Raw genomic sequence first — 18,315 nt, forward strand, 5'->3', positions numbered from 1 at the left:
CAGGGCTGGCGTGTCTGCTGTCCTGTGGCCGGAGTCACACACGGGCCAGGGGCCGGGGAGGCCCTGAGCACACTTAAGATGACAGCCAATCGCGTGCGTTTACGGTGGGAACAGTAAACGTGATTTATTGAAAAACCGCTACAATGATTCTCCTCTTACACGGGTTTAGAATATTTAAAACGCCCTTTCCTGGGCATCACAGTTGACACTTGCGGACACGTCCGTCGGACTTCAGGAAACCTGCACTAGGTGGCTCGACATTTCATCCGGGAAGGCCCAGGGTCCTCCAATTGTCAGCACAGGTTTCTTGTTTTCCGAGTCTCCTTTGTCAACGTGTGTCCAATTAGGTAGATTGGGAGGCAATAAAATAAAACTACGCCAAGAGAACTTCTGCAAATATAGAAGTAACTTTATTGCAATACACCGCAGCCCAGTGGTCCAGGGGGGAGGGGGGGATAAGACACGTCTCTGACTTCGGCACAAACCACGACAGCTGGGGAGGGACCTGCGGAGGGACCCACAGAGGCAGGAGGTGGAGGGTGAAAGGAGGGGCCAATGAGAAATCGAACCGGAATCACATGACCTAGAGGACCCCGCCCCCCCAGTGCGCACGGCAGGCGGGGCCGAGGCAGCAGCGGGGGAGGGCTGGGCTCGGGAGTCTCTCCACGCCAGACTCTTCCTTGGCAAGAGCGGGGCTGGATTCCCACAAGCGCTGGGGAAACCCCCGTGGGCCACAGTCTCTGTGTCCTGGGTGGCCGTGCCGGGGTTTCCCAAGCGGGAGCCACGACGGAGGAGCCGGGTGGGGCCACGCAGGGCCCGGGGCTCTCCCGCCGCGGAAGGCGAGGCGGGCGGCTTCTCACAGTCCACAGGACGCGCGTCCTCGCCCACGGAAGGCAGCCCCTGGCGCTCGCCGAGAAGACGCGCTCCCGGGCGCCGAGGGCCGCACCCGGGGTGTTGCCGGTGGAAATCCAGGCGGTGTCGGAATGCCGGCCCCGCCGAGGCTCACAGAATCCATTGCGCGTGTCTCTGACTGCGGCGGCCGCGCCAGGGCAGCCCCCCGGACAGCAGGGGGACCGCCGAGTGGCTTCAGGGCCGTTCGCGGGACAAACGCAGGAATTAGCACCACAAACGTTTGGCAGCCGGATACAGGCAGCTGCCTGGACACCGTGGACGGCGTGGGAGCGTCTTGGGTGGTGTGTACAGGACTTTAAAACACGGAAGCAGAGCCGGGCACTGGTCACCGGCCTCGGAGGGGCCGCACCTCGATCTGGGGGTGCAGGCAGGGAGGGGACACGCATGCATCTTGGCAGCCTGGGCACACCCAGCCTGCGGAGGAAGGTGGGAGACGGAGGCCCGGCCCAGCACCCCAGGGTCGCCTTCAAAACGTCGGAACAGGTAGCACCACAAAAAGAGTGTGAAATAAGCACCAATTTTCACTCGGCCGCAGAGAGCGCGGCCTCCCACCCTGGACGCTCTCGCGCTGCAGGAGCACGGGGGCCACAAGGGGGCCGTGCGGCTCGCCACGCCCGCCTTTCCGTCTAAGTGCACGCACAGAAGGCAACGTGTGGCATTCTTTCCCCTCCCCATTAAAAAAATCCAGCGCTCATCAAAAAGTTGTCGGAAAAAGAGCCCTGGCACCTGCTTTCCAACGGCAGCGTGCATTCCCGCGGCTCTGGGCCGATTCCAATTCAGGGCGCCACTGGCCCCGGGCAGGGGGCGGGGCTCCCAGACGACCGGACCGGACCGGACGGGAGGGCAGCCGGAGGGGCCGCCCGGCCGTCCCTGCGCCCGTGGGGCCGGAGCTGGGCCACCTCCGTGATTGAAAGTCAGGGACACTGAACACTGAGCACGGGACAACACAGACATCTACGTACGACTCACAGAGACGGAAGCACCTTTAATCCATCAGAAAGGCACGCGGGGAGGGCGTCGGGCCTGTGACGGGGCGTGCTCTGGGGCCGGAGGCTCGGGCGGGGGCGGCTTGCCTCAGAGCGCTCTTCGAAGGTCAGAGGGGACGCGCATCTTCAAGTTGAATTTAAACACACGTCATCTTCCAATACCGCGGCCGCGGCCCTGCGAATCCTCCGCCGGCGTGGTCGGCGAGTCCGGCGGCGAGACGTGTGGCCGGGTCCCGTCCCCGTGGGCTGTGGCGCAGATGCACGGGGCTGGGGAGAGCGGCCTGCGGGCCCGGGCGCTGCGGGACTTCTAGGTCATGTGATTCGGCTCCGGGGCGTGGACGCGGCTCTTTCCCTTTGCTCTCTCCGGTCCGGGGTGCGGCCCGGCGGGTGCCGAGTGCAGACGAGGTCGGGGGCAGGACGAGGGGTCTTCACTGTCCAGGACGCCCACAGGCGGCGGCGGCGCGCTGAGGTCACGAGGTTGGTCGCGGGGCCGGGGTGGCGGCTCCTAGCCCAGGAAGCAAGCCGGCCCCACTTCGAATCCGAATTTCTGCGACGCTTCTCCGAAGTCGTTGAACATGATGTCCACCACGGGCACCTGCTCCACCTTGGGCGTGTCGATCTCCAGCACCGTCTTCTGGTAGCCCTTCCGGGTCTGCGGGGGACAGGGGCGGGACCCGTCAGCGGGCGGGGCCTCTAGGTCGCCCCTCCCACTCCCGCCGGGGGGGGGCCATGGGCCACCCCGGAGCTGGCCCCACCCAGCCACGTCCCACTCAGTGGCCCCCCACAGCCGGGAGGACAGCTGTGACAGCGTCCCCTGCCCTGTCTCGCGGGGACCACCCCTCTCCCCCGTCACACCAGAGGCTTTGCCCCAGGCAGCCCCACGGGAACAGGGGCCCCACCCACGGCAAGGCTCCCCGTTCAAACACTCGGAACCCCCAGACGGGGGCTGCTCCCCGGCCGGCCGTCGGTGCCCGCAGGCTGGCCAATCAGGGGACTCACAACGCGCAGGCTGGCCAATCAGAGGCTCACAGCGCGAGAGGAGGCAGCCTGCGGCTGTCTGGTCCTGGGGGCGGGGCAAACGGGGGCCGGGAGGGAGGGAGGGCGGGGGCGGCACAGGGAGGGAGCAACCTGCTGGGGGGGTGTTGGCACCTCCCCCGCTCAGACCGCAGGCTGCCCTCCAGACCTCCCGTCTTACCCTCGGCTCACCCTGTCACCCGCAGTGACAGAACTGCCCTGGGCGGGGGGGGCGTCTGCCCGCCCCTGCGGGCCCTCGTGTCCCAGAACCAGGGAGGGAGGACACAGGACATCCTGGTGCAGGTCACCCACACTTCACTTCCCTGAAACCAGGGTCCCCGGCCCCCACCCCTCCCTCTAGCCATCCTCCGGGGCGGGGGAACGGCCGACCTGCCTGCCCAGGTCAGCCTCTCCTCGTGGCACCCCGTCAGGGACTGAGCACTGTGCCCCTCCAAGTCCAGACCACAAGGGGTCTTTGGGGGTGGAGCCCTGGGGACGGGACGGACGCCCACAAAGAGGCAGCCTGGAAGCAGCCTGCTTTCTCCCCGACGTGAGCACCGGCCAGAAGGGCGCGGTCCCTGGGCTGGGAGCCATGAGGAAGCAACGTGTGTGGTCTCCGCTGCCAAGCTGTGGGGTCTGGTGTATCACCCCCAGCGGGGTCCCGCCCGGCCCGACCCTTGAAAACTGTCCCACAACGAAGGTTTGTCGTTGGAAAGAGTGGATTCGGGGGGTGACTGGCTCCCAGCACCAGGTAACGGACACCCTCCGCAGCTCAGGCTGCCAACCTGGACACGGGCCCACACCCGTCCAAGGGGTGCTGAGCGTGGCGGGCACCCTCACCTGCCCGGGGCTCCCAGGAGGCTCTGCCGCCCAGGCATCTGGAGCCCTCCCTTGTCCCACGCACGCCCTGGGCCCAGACTCCGTCCCCCACGCCCCTGCCTCACTCAGTAAGGCGTGCTCAGTCACCAGGGGCTCGGCCACCGGGGCTTATTTCGAAGTGGGCTGGGCCTTTTGGAGCCACGAGTCCCAAGGGGCTCATCAGCACAGTGCGAAGGAGGCACAGCCCACGTCTGGGTCCGGGGGTCCGGGATGGGGTCCAGAACCAGCCCTGGGCTGCTGGCGTCTCGGTCAACAGTGACCGATGTGGTTCACAGCCACCGTGTCCTGTGGGACCTGTCACGGGAGCTCAGCCAGGCCAGTGCCATCGGCCTCAAGCTGTGTGGCCGCAGCCTGGCAGGACACAGCCTCACGCCGGCCTGCAGGGGCGGCCGAGGCGCCCCATTTCCGGGGAGGGCAGTGGGGGCAGGACACAGTGAGCCCCAAAGTCACGTCCCCGTGTGCCCTTTCTGGGGCGACGCCCCGGGAGGCAGCTGACCCCTCATCCTCCCTGGCCGGGCCAACCCGCCTGCCTCTCTGGGCCTCTCCCCTCGCCCGTCCGACCACCGAGCACGGCAGACGGTCGAACAGGACGGCTGGCCGGGCCCTGACTGTCACAGGGAGCTGTGGGGCCTCAGCTCCAGGTGCCCGAGCGTTCCCACGCCAGTGAGCTGACCAGCAGGGCAGGGCCCGCCTTCTCCCCACGAGGAGCTTGGGCCCACCCAGGGGACGGGGCTCTGCTGAGCCGGCAGGGCGGTTTCTCCTGCGTCCGTGGGGTCCCGCCCACCACCGGCGCTCAGGGCGCGCAGGGGCAGGTGGAGTGCACGCTGCTCTGTCGCCCTGCTGTTCCCGAGGCGCAGATCCCACGGCTGCCGGCCGGGGCTCCCCGGGGGCGCGGGGCTGCTCGAACACCCGACCCGTTGCCCAGCAACAGGCGCCTCTCCAGCGGCAGGGACGCCGGCAGCTGCCGCTCGGCCCCGCAGCCACGGGAGGAACCCCACGGGGGAGCCCCAGTTCCGGTGGCCCTCACCACAGCACCAGCGGAGCAGGCCTGGGGCTGAGGTGGCGCCCCACCCCTCTGCTGATTACACGGGGGTGGGGGGCCTGGGGGGGCCACTCTCCAAACTGTGGCTGCAGCTCTGGGTGGGGCGGGCAGAGCACCGGGTGCTCCACGAGCCCGTCCCGCACCCCTTGTCCGCGTCTGCCCGGCCCAGGCCGCCCGCAGCTCCCCGTGCAGCCCGCCTGCGGGGCCCAGGCTCCGTGGGGACTGTGATGTTGTTCGGAGCCGTCAACTCCCCCCCTTCGCAGAGAGAGACTGCACCCCTTCCCCGGGTGGCCGGGACCGGGCCGCACCCAGGGCCCACTCCAGGCCCGGTCCCCAGGGCTGCCTCTCCTTCCGGGGCCCCCCGCCCCCCGCCACACCGCCGCCGTCCGCGAGTGGCCCTGCTGCCTGGAAACAGTCCCCGGTGAGGGGGCTCTGCCGGGGCTCCTCGTGGGCCCAGTGCGGCTCTCCGCCAGGGGCCGGCCGGGAGGCAGGCGCTGTGACGGCCTCCTCCCGCAGAAGGCGGCAGGTGGGTTCACGCTGCCACGAGGCCGCTGGGGCAGCCCCGGGTGCGGGGCAGGGGCAGGGGCAGACGCCGGGCGACTTCCAGACGCCTTTCCCGGGGACTGGGTCCCCCTGACCTCACACGGGAACAAGTCCTCGGTCCGCTCTGAAGTGGGGACCCGGGGCGGGGAAGCGGGGAGCAGAGGCCGGGCCCTTGCCAAAGCCTGCTGGGCTGGGCAGGCGCCCTGGCCTCATGCTGGCCCTGTACACCCTCACCCGCCCTCATCCCCGAAGGGTCCTGGCGCGGGAGCTGTAACCAGACGCTTCCGTGGGAGTTTCTCCCGGATGAAGGGCCCAGCTCTTGGCGCCCGCCCTGCCGCCCTGGCCCCTGGGTCAGCACCGCCCGCCGGCCTCCACCTGACCCAGCCCGCCCGCAGACCCGCCCTGGGACACTGGCCTGGCCGGCGCGCACTGGACCTCCTCCGAGGGCGGGAGGGAGAGCCCGGCTCCCACGCCTGGCCTGGCCGGGAGGGTGCTGCCCCTGCCCCTGCGGCGCGACGCCCGGGGGCGGCACGGACACTCACCGCGCAGCCGTCCACCAGGGCGCGGATGTAGGGGCTGTTGTCGTAGGACATTTCCTCGTCGTTGGAGCCCAGGAAGCGGATGGCCTTGTCGTAGCTGCCCGTGGCGGCGTCCTGCCAGGCGACCGACTGGTAGCAGTTGTAGGTGATGTTCTGGTTGGCGGAGGCGCTCAGCAGCCGCAGGAAGGTCATCTGCACCACGCCCACGGGGTTGCCCTCGGCGTCCACGTAGGAGAGCTGCGGGGGGGGGGGATGGAGGCTGCTCAGCTGGGAGGGGGCACGCTGCCCTGACGAGGTTCCGGCTGGCATTTCGCAGGCTCCGTCCACAGGCTCCCCCTTCTGCGGAGTGAGCCATGCCCACCAGGGGCCGCGCCTGGAAGTGGCCGCACACTCAGCCCCCAAGGCCAGCACGCACTGGTGGGGGCGGGGTCCCTGGGCCGCGATTCCCTCAGGAACCTGAGTCACTCGCCCTGCTCTCTGGGCCTGGCCGAGCCCTACTCATCCGTCAGGGCTCGATGCCGGTGCCTCCTTCTCCAGGAAGCCCCTCTGGGTTAGATGCCCTCACTCCCAACCTCGGCTGGTCTCAGCCAGCACCTTCCCTGCCAGACGCGAGGCCCTCGGCACCAGCGCTGGAATCAGGGGCGGGTGTCCCGGGTGCCTGGATTGTGAGCACCTGAGGGTAAGGCCGACCCTGTCACGGTGCCCCACGGCAGGCGAAAGGGCTCGTTACGTTGTATCAATAGAGGAAAACCACAGCTGAGAGCCAGCCACGTGCGAGGCCCGGGCCAGGGGCCGGGAGAACGGCACATACGGAGGGTGGGCGGCCCGGGGAGTAACTCGGGCCGGCAGGCAGGAAGGCTGCCCCAAAGGGCAGTCACGGGCCACCCGGCCACGAACGACAGGGCTGGGGTGACAGGCACCTTCTTGGAGCCACAAGGGAGCCCCGGGACAGTGCCCAGTGCCGCTACCCCTGCCCGCCCTGGGCGCAGCGCCCGGGGGAGCGCAGAGAGGCCTTCCGCAGCCGGGCACCGTCTCTGCCCGCAGCCCCAGGGCGGGCGTCGGGGAAGGCGGGGTCTCAGGGGGTCTCCCGAACTGGGCTCTCCGCACAGGGGGGTGCAGGGCTGGGTGGGGCGTCCTGGGAGACAAGTCCCCATGTCCCGCGTCCCTGTGGACTCCAGCTTTCTGAACCCGGGACGCTGACGCAGCTGCCCCTCAGCCCTGCGGTGGCCGGTCTCTCCTCCCGCCCCGGCCCGCAAGCCGTCTCCGCTCAGACGCCCGCCGAGCTGGGGCGGCCGCAGTGGCGGGGCCGGCGAAGAGCCCGGGGGGGGGGGGGGGGGGGGAGTTTCCACGGCCCACCCGCCCCCACCCCCGCTTCTTCCGCACACAACATGGGGGGGGGGGCGGCAGGGCCGGCTGCACTGGCTCCTTCCCACGGTGCCCCCGGCCCACGCCACCTGTTCACGCAGCCCCCGGCCCCCGTGAGGGCCTCGAGGAGGAGGAGGAGGACGAGGAGGACGACGGAATACCAACCGCAGCCTGGGCGCCAGGAGCTCCTCGGAAAAGACGGGCGACTGACTCGAGGGTGGGTGCATGCAGGGTGGGCGGCGGGCGGGCTGCACGCGGAGGACCCCAGGCGCCCGGTGCTGAGCGGGACCCCGGGCGGGAACCAGCCCCGGCCGGCCCCATGAGGGCCGGGCCCCTGCACTACCGTCTCCTTGGGGCAAGTCCAGGGCCACCCGGCCCAGAGAGCGCCCCTAATCCTTCAAGGGGGGCCTGCATTTCTTCCCCAGAAATAACGACGGGGAAATGCGGAAGGCAAGTGGCAGTCCCCCCCCCCCCCCGCCCCGTCCGGCTGTCTGAACCGGGACAGAGTTGAGGGGGCCAGGGGGCCGGTGGGCGGGAACGAAGGTGCCGTCCGCACTGCCTGCGGAAGGCCGGGCCAACCGGCTGAGAAGGGACGCCCCCAGCCTGGGTGGCTCCCCCTGACCCTCTGTCCCCCCAACTCGAGCCCCCGGGCACTGGGTGCTGCTGCCCTGTGCGGGCACCCGCTTCCGGTCCTCTGCGTGCAACGCCCTTTCTGAGGAAGCGGTGGGGGTGGGGGTGGGGACAGCGCGGGACAAGCAGGCAGCCAGAGAGGGGCCTCCGCAGACGCGGCCCGGGGAGCGCCAGCCCGCAGTGCCGGCCAGGACCCACGGTGACCAGGAGTAACGGCACCGGGGCGTGAGATGGTAATGGTCAGCCACAAGATGTCGCGTTTAGGCGCAAAGGTGTCCCGACATGCGATGGGGCAGACGCCGCCTGGGAGCCACGGCTCCATGAGTCTGCGCCCCGCAGACAGGCTGGGCGGCGGGGCTGGTGGCACCGGTGGTGACGGGCGTGAGGCCGTGAAGCCCGAGAGCTGGCTTCCGAGCGACAGAGGACCTCCCTCACAGGCCGCTCAGGGCGGGACGACGGGCCCAGGGGAGGGACCCCCAGAGGCTGGGGGCAGCGCTGGTGGCCTGGCAACAGGTCCCGTTCCGGAAGCTCGGGCACCTGGCCTGCTCCGTTCCCAGCCAGCGCTGCGGCAGCCCGGGGCGCGGGGGCCGCGGTGGCGCCGCTGCCATGAGCAGCCGCCGGCCGAGGGGGCTGGCTCGGCTCCCTGTCCCCCACCGGCCAGAAGAGTCTTCCTCTGCTCTTTCAGAGGGGGTGACCCTTCTCACTTCAGGGGGGCCATTTAAGACGGGCTCCCAGAGGCTCAACAGGGACCGGTGGCCATTTGGGACGCCACTGAGACGCCCAGGGCCAGCTCGGCAGCCCGGGCGGTGCCTCCGGCTGGGCAGGGGCCGGCGGGACGGGTGCCGGGGAGAGTCCCGTGGTGCCGTGACCTGGGACCTGCCCCCAGGGCCGAGCAGGACAAGGCCGTCCGTTCCTGCCGAGTTAGGTCGGGGTCCCCGGCAGCCGGAGCCCCGGACGCCGGCCGGCCCGTGCCCTGGACGGGACGGAAGCCCCGTGTCTGCTCCCAGGCTGGAAGGAGCCGCCGTGGGGGGTGTGGGGGGCCCGAGGCTGTGTCCGGCTGTCACGTGCTGTGCAGCGGGTGGGCCAGAGTGGCGGGAGCGGCCGGGCCACCGCGGCCACGAGCCCCATGCAGAGCCCCGAGCCAGGCCGTGCGGCAAGCCAAGCGGGCGGCGCCGGCGGCACTTACCAGGGACCCCCGCTTGTACTGACTATACCAGGTGGAGGGCTGCTCTCTGGGCCAGCGGGCCAGCCTGCTCTGCAAGATAGGAGAGGGGCGCGGTGAAGCACCGCCGCGGGCCCGGGGCGCCTTACCAGTTTCCCGCGCTTGAATTCACTGAACCAGGAGCCCGGGTTCTCCTTGGGCCAGGACGTGATTCTGGCCTGGGCGAGGACGGAGCAGGCGGGTGCGGAGGGAGAGAAACAGAAGGACAGGGTTACTTCTCCCGGCCCCCGCGGCACGCCCCGTCCTGCACACGCGCCCCGTGCCCCCGCCGGTCAGCCCGGCCGGCACCAAAGACACGGCGCGGCCTTCCCAGCTGCGGGACCACGCTCGGGGACCCAGGGACCGGGTGTGACCGGGCGGGCGGCCCCAGGCCGGGGTGACGATGCCAACGATACGGGGGCCCAGGTCTCCGGACGGGCTTGGGGAAGGACGGGCGTGCTGCCCCCCCCGCCCCCCCAAGCCCTGGCTCCCAGGGCTGTGGCTCCGTCTGCACGGCCCCTGCCGGACGCAGGGTGGGCAGGTGACCCTGCTGGAGCCAGAGGTGGACGAGCTGGGCGTGCGGTGTCGGCACGTGAGCTGGGCGTGCGGTGTGTGTGTGTGTGCCTGGACTGTGTGTGTGGTGGCCATGGGTGTGGCGGGTGCGTGCCCGGGGACAAGTGTCTGCGGTGGCAGCACCACCACCCTGGGCGCCTCCCGTGTGTCCCCGAGGAGCTGGCGTGGAGCGGGGGCGTCCTCAGGGATGACGGCATCTGGCTTGTTGGTGGGGGGGGTGCCCATCTGGAGTTTGCTCCCCACAGGGGCCACAGTTCTGCTGTGCAGCCGTGAGTGGGGGAGGGGGGGAGTGAGGGAGGGACACCCCCGGAGGGGCCGTGAGGCCGGTCCACAGCAGGGTGCAGAGCCCTGGCTGCCGTGGGCCCACCCGCTGCGGGACAGAAACTGGGCCAGCCTGTTGCCAGGTCCCACGGGGCTCTGCCTGGGCCCCAGGTCAGTGCTCTCGTCCTGGTCCCCCGGCTCTCCCCTGAGCTGGCCTCGGGCAGGGGCTGGGAAAGGGGGCTCCCGGAGGAGGAGGGTGTCAGGCCTGCCTCCGGCCCCTTGGGACTCCCAGCCCTCTTGCTTTGGTTTCCAAAACCTGCGGCTGTGAGACCGGCTCAGAGGGCGGCCCTGTGAGGGGCAGAACCCGAGGAGCGGAAGGGCCACTGCTCGCCTGTCCCCAGCGTCTGCCTACAGCCCCCACCTCCCGCGGCCCGGGTGACCGGGCAGAGGTTGTGTGCCCGCATAAGGCTGTCGTCGCTGTGGCCCGAGCCCAGGCTCCCAGCCCACAGACACCTGGCTGGTCAGGGTGCGGGTGGGGGAGGGACGGGGTTGTGGGGTCACTCAGCACCCCACCCCCCACCTGCCTGCTGCGCCCCCAGCCAGGGCTCCCGGTCAGGGTGTCCTGCTGGTGTCTGCCAGTGAGGCAATGTGCAGAGGACAGTGACAAAAAAGACGAGAAATGGCGTCATTTGCACCTGCCTGCCCTCCTGGGCCTCTGGCGGGCAGAAGGCCCTGGGGTCAGACCCTCCCTCGAGCCCCGGGGCTCTGCTGCTGGAGGCCGGGGACCAGGGCATTCGGACCGGGTGGGCCGAGCCCACACACATGGGAGGCCCTCAGGCCGTCCCTGTCCCTGGGGAGCCTCCGCTCCTGCCAGAGCCCCCCGGCTACAGGGGGCTTAGGGAGGGGCCCGGGGACAGGCCGCTCTCTCTCCGGAGGACACTGCCTGGGCACCGAGGCCGCTGGGAGGCCGGGACGGTGGGCTGCCCGCTCCGCTGGCCGGAGCCCGAGCGCTCTCGGCAAACACGGGCCCCGGGACCCGGCCACCCTCGCCCAGGGCAGCCGTCCATCCGGGAGGGACCGCCAGAGCAGGTCTGTCCGGGCGGATGCACAGGGCACCGTGGTCGACGACTCCGTGGCCTCCCGCGTTAGAGACCGCGACCTCTTCACCTGCCCCGGGCACGGCGGGCCCCGCCTCCCACTCACGCCCGACGGGAAGCACCACGCGCCTGCTGTGCCCACCCGTCTGCACACACGCACACCATCCGTGCCCCGTCTGCACGCACACACCGTCCACACACCTGTGTGCACACACACACACGTTCACACTGCTCACACCCGACTCCCGAGACCCAGGGGAGGCTTCCGGAAGACCAGAGGTCACTTAAATCGACACCCACGAAACCGCAGGGGGCGGAACCTCACTAATGGGAGGGAGTTCTCGGCTCGGCCAAGCTCTGCGTTCTGACTGCGCCCAGCGGGGCCCCCTCCCCGGTCCAGGGCCACAAACGTGAGCGATGGGAGGCCTCGGGCCAACGCCAGCCGCTCGGGGACGCCTGGGGGCCCTTCTGCCCCAGAGTCCTCGCGTGGGTCCAGGGGGTCTGAGGTCAGGAGAGCAGCCCGCCACGGTGGCGGGGACGCCCCCAGCCAGCACCCATGCACGGCCGTAACCCGGGCTGCGTGCCCCCCCAGCCTCCCCGCCACCCCTGCCGCTAAAAACTCTCCTGGGGCGCCTCCCGGGCTCCCTGCGGGGGAGGAGCCTGGGTCGACCCGGCGCCGGGTGCCGGTGGGCGGGCGGGCACTCACCCCTTCGGACTTCTTGTCTGGGAACACGCACGTGGCGCCTCCGGCCGTGAGGTTGCAGTAGACCTTGAAGGAGTCCCTGGAGCATCCCTGGTTCGGGTCCACCCAGTACTCGCCTGCGTCGTGGGGAGCGGAGCGGAGCGTGAGGCCCATACTCCAACGGCTCCAGAAGCAGCTGCCGTGTCTGGTCGGCGGCTGACCCCCGCCGGGCCCACGTGCCGCCAGCACAGCCTCCCTGGGGCTGGTGGGGTGCGCGCTCTCTCCCAACCGGGCCCCCCAGAGACGTGGGCAGCCCCGGCCCCAAGAACACACTGGACGTGGGCTCTCGGGGCTGGCTGGTGCTGTAGGGGGGGGCCAGCAGGCTCCCGGGGGAGACAGCCGGCCGGGCCGCTCCGTCTCCAGTGGGTGGCAGTGTGTGGGCTCACTGGGTGAGCACGGCAGAGGTTTGCGGGTCTGTAACGCCCTGGAGCTCAGGGCACGCCCCCGGGTGCACCACCTGCTGCCACACTGACGCCGGCCCACGCCAGGCCGACCACACTCAGGCCACGTCCCTCTCCACCCTGCCCTCTGGTGCGTACGCACTCCCACCGGGCAGACGGGGACGCACGGCTCAGGGCAGGGCCTGCGCGCAGTGCCGAAGCCCGGACTGGGACTGGCCGTGGGGCCCCCCAGCCCTGCCCCCCCAGGACCGCGTGTCTCCTCCCCCGGTGTGACGTCCCCGTCAGGTTACGGGGCTGACGCCCGGCACCCCCACTGCACGGACGGGAACGCCGAAGCTGGGCGAGGGCCCCGGGGGCCGCTGCCTGCCCGCGCCGCTGCCCCTACCGTCGGGGAAGTCGGGGTGGCAGAGCTGCAGGTCCTTGCAGGTGCGGGCGGGGTTCTCCTGCGTGCCCAGGGGCCGCTTCATCTGCTCGATCTCCAGCTTCAGGGAGTTGAGCGAGCCGAAGACCTCCTCCATGCCGTCCGCGTAGTCCACATAGCTCTCGCCGTCCGCGTCGTCCACCAGCTGGCTGGCGTCGATGTGCCGCCGCGTCCTGGACGCCTGGATCGGCAGGGGCTGGATGACCTCGCCCGGGGGGCCCTGGGGAGCGAGAGGACGGGGGAGCCCCGCGCTGCACGTGCTGTCCCTCTCGGCGCGCTTCTCGCCCCCGCCCCCGCCCCCGGGGACGTTCCGCGCCCGTCCCCGCTGCCGGGCCCGGTCTGCACCGAGCGTCCCGCCCCGACCGCGTCCAGGCACCCGAGGCCCGGCACCCGCAGGCCACAGCCTGGACCGACGTCCCGGCGTCTGCCCTCGGCTGGACTCTCTGCCCCCGGACCCCCTCCCGCCTCTGCCACTGACGCAGGCTGCGCGCAGTGGGGCTGCGTTGATGCTGGGGGAGCCCCACGTCCTGGGGGGGTGTCAGGAGGCCCAGCCAAGGACAAGGACGGGGGTCTGGCCGTGCTGCCCAAGGGTGGACAGGGCCCCGCCCAGCGCAGCCTGCCCCCACACGTGCAACGCACACTCAAGGGCACACACGGATACTTGTGCACACACACACATGCGTTTCTCCCTCCCCCCACCCCCCCACCCCCGTCTCTCTGGCCAAGCGCACCCCCCGCGGCGCTCGCCGGGGCAGCCCGTCCCTCCGCTCCCTCCCCGGGCGGCACCCCCAGGCCGCTGGCCGCGGGCTCCGTCAGGCTGCGGGGCGGGAGCCGCACACGGGTCCCCGCCCGGACGCCCCCCGCGTCAGAGGCCCCATCCCCACTCCCAGGTCTTCCCAGGCTGCTCACCGGCGGGCCGGGGGGGCCGGGGTGGCCGGCCTCACCCTTCGGGCCGGTAGGACCCTGCGGGGGAGAGAAGAGAAGGACTCTGACCACCGGGGCTGCGACCGCAGGTTCAACAGGCCGGGGACAGGGACGGCTCCCCGCTCCCCTCGGAGCCCCCGAGGCGGGGGCTCGGGGGACAAGGCCCTTCCTGGGAGGCAGGGGACAAGGGCCCGAGCCCCGGGTCCGAGACGACAGGCGGCCGACGAGCTCAGTGGGGGGGGGGGGCGCTGGAAGGACCGGACGACCCAGAGGAGTCAGGGAGGAGGGGTGTCCAGGGTGGGCGTCCCCCAAGGGGCGCCCGCTCCCCCAGGCCGGGGGGCCCGCCACTCACCGAGGATCCCTTCGCACCTTTCGGACCCGGAGGACCCTGCGGAGAGCCGGGTGGAGGTCAGCGGGCGGAGGTCAGAGGGCAGAAGTCAGCAGGTGGGGGCGCCTCTGCTCGAGCGCCCGCCTTTGGCCCATGGACCCGCCTGGGCCAGCCTGGCCACCACCCCCCTGCCTCGCCCCCATGTCCCTCTTCCCGGGAGTCCGTCCTCACTTGCCCTTGCTCAAGTGGGGAGGCGGGGGAGGGGGCGGGGGCGGGGGAGGGGCTGGGGTGCGGCTGGTGCACGCCCACACGCGGGCAGGGAAGGCCCTGTCTGCCGCAGGTCAGCCCCCGACCTCCACAGCCGCCCCAGCTGGGAACCCCCAGTTCCAGCAGCCAGAGTCAGAAGGCAGAGAGGCTGCGCTGGCCTCCTGCCCTGACAGGGGGCCCTCCAGCCCTGGGGGCAGTTTTGGATTGCCCAGGGGTCCCCTGGCCACACGGACCGGGCGCAGGCCCAGGTGGGCAGGTAGGGACTCCGGGCTGAGAGAAAGATGTCGTGGTACTGGGTCTCCCGACAACACGGGGGGCCCAGAGGGAGGGCCCCCGCTCCTCCTGTCCGGGCCGGGCTGGCCTTGCTCGGGGTGGCAGGAGGCGTACCGCCCCGAAATGCCCGCAGAGGAAGGTCCGTGTTCCCCGACCACCCAGAGACAAGGCCCTCGGCCCGGCCTCCCCCGCCTGAAACCAGGGCCCAGGACCCGCTGCCTGGCTGCCGTCCGCCGGAGCCCCACCAGAGCGAGCAGGCAAGACCACTGGGGCCCCGCTCCCAGGTCTCACACCGCCCTGGGGTCGTCTGCCCAGGGAGGCCCAGGGCTGGCCCACCCCTCCCGGCTCTCCCAGCAGCACCCGGGGCCCACACGCCCCGCCCGGATACGCACCGGCATGCCGGGGGGGCCCGGGGGGCCGAGCGGGCCGGAAGGACCAGAGATGCCCTGTGGAGGAGCAGAAAGCGCAGTTACCGTCAGACAGGACGGGGCCGTGGAGACATGCGTCCCGTCCACATGGCCACTTCGCGGTCCCCAGTCTTGTCCCCTTAACAGCTGCCCCCCGACGCAGGGCTGGCTGCTCCGCACAGGGAGACACCTGCTTCGTGCGGCCCTCGGGGCCCGAGTGCGGCGAGGAGCTGACTGCTCCCGGGCACGGCCGCCCAGGCCGCCTGGGAGGAACCCCTGGCCTCGGCAGGGCCCCGGGGCGGTAAGGCCGCTCGGAGATACCCCTTCCAGTGTCCTAGTCCGAGACACGGAGCCGGCGCAGGGCCACCCACGGGGCGAAGCCCGGGGCCTCCCCTCCCTGTGTCTGTGGAGCGGGCAGGGGCGCGGGGTCAGGGGTCAGGGGTGGGGGGTAGGACTCGGGTCACTGGGAGAGCCGTAGAGACTCCGTCCGGCACCTCCGTTGGCGACACTGCCGGGGCCCATCTGGGCTGAGGGCCCAGAAGGGGGCTGCCCTCTGGTGGCGGGTGCCCTGGACGCCTTTCCCATTCTCAAGATCTCTGCCTCCTGTGCTCCAGTCGCCCTTCTGGGGCCTTGGGGCCCAGGGTCTCCTGTGCCCTCCCGCCACCCCCCCGCACCCAGGCAGGGCCTCCCCCTCGGCTCCCAGGCAGGACGGAGCCCTTGGGCTGAGGCCCCCTCCCGGGCCGGGCTGGGGCTGCAAGCTCCAGTGAGCTGCAGAGGCTCCCAGGGGAGTGCGGGACAGAGGCTAGCCCGCTCTGCGCCCCTGGCAAACGGGGATGAGGGTGGCCGTTGGTGTCCCGGGCGAGGAGCTGGGTCAGGGCTCCCGCACGGGGGTGGCGTGAATCGTCGCACCCCTGAGGCTGTGGTGGCCACGGGCCACGGGCAGGGGGCCTTGCCGCAGTCAGGGCCGGGCTGCACTGCAGGCCATGCCGGCTCCCTTTTCCGTTGGGACCGGAGGGACCTGGGGTGTCCCCTGTCCTGGCTCCAGCACCTGGCCCGTGGGCCCAGAGGGCCGCCTGCGCGGAGTTTCTCGGGGACAGCCGCGCCACACACCTGTTCGCCCTTCGGGCCGGAGGAGCCCTGTGGGCCGGGGAGGCCGCGGTCCCCCTTTTCGCCCTGCTCCCCGGGGGGGCCAATGAGTCCAATCAGGCCGGGGTGACCCTGTGGGAAAGAAAGGCGTGAAGGGCGGCGGCCGTGGCAGAGCCTCTGGTCCCACCACTCGGGGCAGCACGCCACGTCGCGGGTGCCTCCGGGTCACCCACGCCTCCTGGAACAGAAAGGGCAGGTCGGGGGACACTCGGCGGGTGCGAGCAGAAACCACCCTGAGAAGCGAAGTCACAGGCACAGGCCACGGGGACGAGGGCGCCTGAGTGACAACCGTCCCCGAGATGCACTTCCCGTCCTGTCCGCGGCGAGCACGCACCGGGGCGGGGCCGGTGTCCCTGGGCCCCCGGGGGGAGCCCCAGACCACCACGGGATTATCGTCATCCTTGTCTGTTTCAGAGCAAAGCCCTCCACGTGGGGTCACACGAGGTCTGGTCCCTGTGAGCCCACGGACGGTTCTGGAAGGTGCTCCAGCTCTCCACAGGCTGGGGGCGGGCTGGGCGTCGGAGTGGAGAGAGGAACACCCCCCGCCGCCTCCCTTCCCAGGGTTCCCGGGCGTCGGGACGTTTGTGCCCCCCCCGCCGTGAGAGGAGGTGAGACCCTCCCCCCGCCCCTGGAGGTCCCGCCCACTCCCTGCGGGCAGGGTCAGAGACCCCACGACAGAGCACAGAGCGAGCGGCTCCTCTCGGGGCCTGGACGCCCTCCGCAGGGGCCGCTGTGCAGCCTGGGCCCCAGCGAACGCAGGGCACGCAGGGACGCCTGAGGCCACGGGCGCGAAGCGGCCGAGTCACGGGGTGGCGTCTGTGTGCTACTCACCTTCTCCCCCTTGGGGCCAGAGTCCCCTTTGAGGCCGGGGAGTCCTGGGGGACCCTGCGGGGGGAGGGCTGGGTCAGATTCTTGCCCCGCCCCGCCCTTCACCCCGCCAGGGCTCCTCCGGGCGTCACTCACCATGGGGCCAGGGGGGCCGTCGGGGCCCGGGGATCCCGGGAGGCCTTGTTCACCCTGAAACACAGCGGGCCCTGCGCGTGAGCCCCGCTGACCGCGTGCCAGGACCCGTGCCCCCGTGCCCCCGTGCCCCTCCCCCGGCCTCCCCGCTGGCTCACCACAGGGCCGGGGATGCCTCGCAGGCCGTCGGGCCCGGGTTTCCCGGGGGCCCCCTGGGGGCCGATGGGGCCAGTCTTCCCAGGAGGGCCCTCCAAGCCGGCTTCCCCCTGCAGGGCGGCAGGGCGGGCAGAGTGGGTCCCCCGTGCTGACGCCCTGGGCGCCGCTCAGGAGTCTCAGCAAGAGCCCCAGACACCCCCAGACACCTTGGGGGCTGCCCCCACCTCCCACGTTCCAGGGGCAGCGGCCCAGCCAGCCCCCCACCCTGCTGATCCCCCGCGCCGGCGGGGCTCCCGGTCCCCAGGGACCGTGCGGGCAGCGGCGCTCTCGGCCACCGCAGCGGTTACAGCGGCCCTGGGCGTGCGTGGGCACAGCCCCCGTTTCCCAGGCAGACCCAGGGCTGGCGGCGGCCACCGCGGTCCAGCCGTGACGGGTGTCCCCAGCAGGAGGCCAGCAGAGCACCCGAGTCCCGGGGCCGGCCCACGGGTACCCTGGGTGCCTGGCCGCAAGCTCACTGCACGGGGTCCCGGTGTTCTGCCCTCTGAGATGCCCCCCCGCTGCCGTGGGCACCCTCGTCCCCTTGCCCCACAGGTGAGGCAGCAGAGGTGGGGGTGAGGGGTGCAGACACCAGCCTGAGATCGCACAGCACCCCGGTCTCCCCAGCAGCAGTACCCACTCCCCTCCCTTGGGCCGGTGGGCGACAGACCGGCCCCCGGTGTCCAAGGCCACCCACGAGCCACTTCCAGTCTGGAGAAGACCAGCGGTCCGGCCCGGGTCTGCAGGGACAGCCAGGACCCCTGGGCCGCAGCTCCGCGCCACCCCATGACTTCCCTGCGGTCCGCCCCGCCCCCGCCGCCCGCCCAGCTCGCCCACGGGCTGCGAGCACATTACCTTGGCTCCCTTCTCCCCCTGTCTGCCTTCGGGGCCGGCGGGCCCGGGGGGACCCTGGGATGGGCGAGAGAGAGACGCTGGAGGTGAGTGGGCTGCAGAAGCCGGGCGGGGAGCGCGGGGTCTGCGGGGAGACAGGCCCGGGTGGGGGGTGGTGCGCCCCGAGAACGAGCCAGAAGGACCCTGGGCTGGCGAAGGCCTCTGGTCAGTGTGGCAGGGGCAGGCGCCCGGCGGCTGTGAGCGCTGGGGGAGCCAACTCTACTCGGTCCCCCACTGGCACCTCGGTGTCCTGTGACCCCGGCAGGAGGCTGACCCCTCAGCGAAGGGAAGCCTGCAGCTCGCTCTGAGTTTTCGGGAGTC

The 18,315-nt window shown here is 71.5% G+C and overlaps 1 protein-coding gene across 2 annotated transcripts in view; it reads right to left on the reverse strand.

Annotated features, from left to right (window-relative positions):
• Nucleotides 1-1,880: 1,880 nt before the first annotated feature.
• The window catches only part of COL5A1 (collagen type V alpha 1 chain), a 105,647-nt gene continuing 89,212 nt past the window's right edge, over nt 1,881-18,315 (reverse strand). The window contains exons 54-66 of one of the 2 annotated variants that reach the window (XM_045846024.1): nt 17,959-18,012; nt 17,070-17,177; nt 16,915-16,968; nt 16,783-16,836; nt 15,916-16,023; nt 14,791-14,844; nt 13,883-13,918; nt 13,516-13,569; nt 12,571-12,826; nt 11,749-11,861; nt 9,097-9,165; nt 5,919-6,152; nt 1,881-2,550 (exon numbers count right to left, since the gene is read on the reverse strand). In XM_045846024.1, coding sequence (XP_045701980.1) covers nt 2,404-2,550; nt 5,919-6,152; nt 9,097-9,165; nt 11,749-11,861; nt 12,571-12,826; nt 13,516-13,569; nt 13,883-13,918; nt 14,791-14,844; nt 15,916-16,023; nt 16,783-16,836; nt 16,915-16,968; nt 17,070-17,177; nt 17,959-18,012 — 1,341 coding nt within the window. In that variant the 3' untranslated portion in view covers nt 1,881-2,403. Of the gene's footprint in view, nt 2,551-5,918; nt 6,153-9,096; nt 9,166-9,221; nt 9,291-11,748; nt 11,862-12,570; nt 12,827-13,515; nt 13,570-13,882; nt 13,919-14,790; nt 14,845-15,915; nt 16,024-16,782; nt 16,837-16,914; nt 16,969-17,069; nt 17,178-17,958; nt 18,013-18,315 lie in introns of both variants that reach the window. The other variant, XM_045846023.1, reaches the window with a different exon arrangement.

This window comes from Phyllostomus hastatus, unplaced genomic scaffold (genome assembly GCF_019186645.2).
Source record: "Phyllostomus hastatus isolate PE091 unplaced genomic scaffold, TTU_PhHast_1.1 phas_contig_495, whole genome shotgun sequence".
Lineage (NCBI taxonomy): Eukaryota > Metazoa > Chordata > Mammalia > Chiroptera > Phyllostomidae > Phyllostomus > Phyllostomus hastatus.